Genomic DNA, 2,979 nt, shown 5'->3' on the forward strand with positions numbered 1-2,979 from the left:
TCCCTCCCTCTTTCTCTCTTTCTTTCTTTTTTTCGGGGTGGGGGGTTGGTTTTTCAAGACAGGGTTTCTCTGTGTTTTTCTGGCTATCTTGGACCTCACTTGTAGAGCAGACTGTCCTTGAGCTCACAGACATCTTTCTGCCTGGCTTCCCGAGTGCTGTGTGGTGTGCACCACAACCACCTGGCCCAAGCTGGCTTCTAACTGACAGTTTTACCTTAGTCTTCTGAGTGTTGGGATTATAATGTGTACCACCACAGCTGGCAAGTTCAAGTCTGTTTGTTTGTTCATTTGTTTGAGATTTTTTTTCTTTGTTTTCCTTTTTGTTTTTGTTTTGAGACAGTTTTGCTATATAGTCTTGGATAGTCTGGAGTTTCTATAGAGAGAGGCTAACCTCAAACCTGTGAGGTTCTCCTGCCTCTGACTTTTCAGTGCTAGAATGTAAATGTAAAGTGTAGGTGTAAATGAACACCTTGTAAGATTCAAATTGTTAACCTTTTACGTGTGATGTATATGTGTGTCCATGTGTGAGCATGGGTATGTTCCAGGCTCTGTGGACACTTGGAGGTCAGTTCTGCCCTTTCACCTAGTTTGAGACAGTTTCTTGTTCGCTGCATAGACCAGGTAGCTGTCTCATGAGCTTCAGGGAGTATATATGTGTGGGTGTGTGGGTTTGTATTGTGCATGCATGTGAATGTGTGTGAGAGTATGTGCTCATGTTCATATGTCAATACTCAAGTATGCCTCCTCTATCTCTTTCCACTTTATTGCCTTAAGGCAGTGCTTCTTGCTGAATCAGAGGCTAGCTGTTTGACTAGGCTGACTGCAGGCGTGTGTAACCATGCGCAGCTTCTACGTGGGTGCTGTGGAACTAAACTCATGCTTGCATGGCTGGCGCTCTTTTCTACTGAGGTATCTCCCATCTCATCTGATTGTTACCAGATTTGGGGTCACAGCTTTTGCCCCAACAATCTAGGTTTGGCCATTTAGCCTGTATGAGACAATTTACAAAGTTAAATTAATAGTTAAAAGCAGGAAAACAAAAGAAATTCATAGAATGAGGGCCACATTGGGAAAAGGGACACGGAGACCCAGCTACCCCTCAAGTCCATCTTCAGGAGTTCAGACTTGAGGGTAAGGTTTAATTGAAGGGAAGGTCTTTCCTGAAAGTCTTCCTAACACATTGTGTGTCTTTCTCCAGGAGGCTAATTTCTCCTCTGCTGCTCCAAGAGCTTTGGCCAGGAGGACATTCCTGGATTGTTAGATTTTGACCAAAGTACAGAGTAAAGAGACAAGAATCTGACCTCAACAGATGAGCTGGGTTTATTAGCACACACAGCAAGGGCCAGCCTCTCTCCTAAGGGAATGAAAGGGCTGCCTGGAGGTGGGAGGGGGGGGGAGGGGGAGGTTAGAGCTGGCTGGAATCTTTTATAGGAGCAGGTGATGGGCTTGGGGGTGAGGAAGTAGGAACTATGATGAAGGTACATACAGGTTGCAATGGTCCCTTCTTCCTGGAACTGTTTGTTCAAGCAAGACAGACTATCTTGGGAAATAGACTGTGTCAGCAAAGGCCAGTTATGATCTCAAAAATCTGGTTTTTCCTGTTTTTGCAACCAAGGAATTCAAGACAGATTAAGAGGTGTGGCCATCTTGAAGTAAGCATGGTCTTATTTGCATTTCTGCTTAGTTTTTGTCTGATGCCCTGTCTGTTTGCAAGGGTGGAGTATTGAAGTCTCCCACTATTAGTGAGTGAGGGTCAACCTGTGATTCAAGCTGTGGTAGTGTTTCTTTAATGAACTTGGGTGCCCTTGTGTTTGGTGCCTAGATGTTTATAGTGATATTTTATTTGTGTTTTAATAAAGTTCACCTAAAGATTGGAAGGGCATTAGAGGTCAGGCAGTGGTGACACACACCTTTAATCCCAGGATTTTCGAGACAGAGGCAGGTGGATCTCTGTGAGTTCAAGGCCACACAAGATCAATACAGAAACAAATTCAGGTGTGGTGGTGCCACACATAAAATATCTTGGGGGTAACACTAACCAAAGAAGTGAAAGACCTATTTGACAAAAACTTTAAGCCTTTGAAGAAAGAAATAGAAGAAGACACCAGAAAATGGAAAGATCTCCCATGGTCTTGGAATGGTAGGATCAACATAGTAAAAATGGCAGTCCTACCAAAAGCAATCCCATTTCTCGGTCTCTAAGTGATATTGTCGTGTTCCTATTCATGGAAGTATTATATTTAATGATAATGCTATAAATAAATCCAAATGGTAACTTTTAATGTTCTCCTTTGTTATCTTCAAAACCTTAGGCGCTGTGTTTTGGCTAAAGAGTATAGGGATCAACTTCGGATGCAAATTGCCTACCAGAAGCAGGCTCTGGAGGCAGCGAAGGAAGAGGAACGCCTGGAATTTGAAGCAGGGGTGGCAGCAAATCAAGACTGTCTGGACAGGATAAAAGGGATCCTCTCGGAACATCAAGCTCTGTCTCAGAAAATTCACCCCATGCGCAGGGCTTGGCCTGGCAAGCTTCCACTATAGTTTATTAAACATCGATGTATGTTTTCTGGGTCTTTTGGTATTTTTTAACTACACCTTTTAAGTAAAGGATAAACTTTTATTCTCTTGAGTTTATATTCTTTATTAGACATAATTTTATTCCTTCAAATAAATTTGTTCTTTGTTTGGATACTAGTCAATTCTTCATTGCTATGGCATGATACCTGACATTACCAACTTAAAAAAAATAAAGATTTATTTTAGCTTTTTGACACAGAGTTTTTTTGCACAGCTTGGCTGGTTTTACAGGATGTGAAGTCCCTGTGTAGTATGTTACAAAAACCCTGGAGACAGGAATTAGTAAAGGAAACAGGTTTTTTATAGTTTGGGCCATGGTATGGCCCTAACTTCCTACTGTGATGAAACACTGATCAAATGCTGGCACACTTTCTGGCTCACTCATCAGTTCAGGATTAGCCT

At 42.2% G+C, this 2,979-nt stretch overlaps 1 protein-coding gene across 1 annotated transcript in view; it reads left to right on the forward strand.

Annotated features, from left to right (window-relative positions):
* Cfap53 (cilia and flagella associated protein 53) overlaps positions 1-2,729 on the forward strand; it is a 32,251-nt gene extending 29,522 nt beyond the window's left edge. Inside the window, exon 8 of the mRNA XM_005356265.2 lies at positions 2,313-2,729. Coding sequence (XP_005356322.1) covers positions 2,313-2,541 — 229 coding nt within the window. The 3' untranslated portion in view covers positions 2,542-2,729. The remainder of the gene's footprint in view (positions 1-2,312) is intronic.
* Positions 2,730-2,979: the final 250 nt, after the last annotated feature.

This window comes from Microtus ochrogaster, chromosome 18 (genome assembly GCF_000317375.1).
Source record: "Microtus ochrogaster isolate Prairie Vole_2 chromosome 18, MicOch1.0, whole genome shotgun sequence".
NCBI classification, from domain to species: domain Eukaryota; kingdom Metazoa; phylum Chordata; class Mammalia; order Rodentia; family Cricetidae; genus Microtus; species Microtus ochrogaster.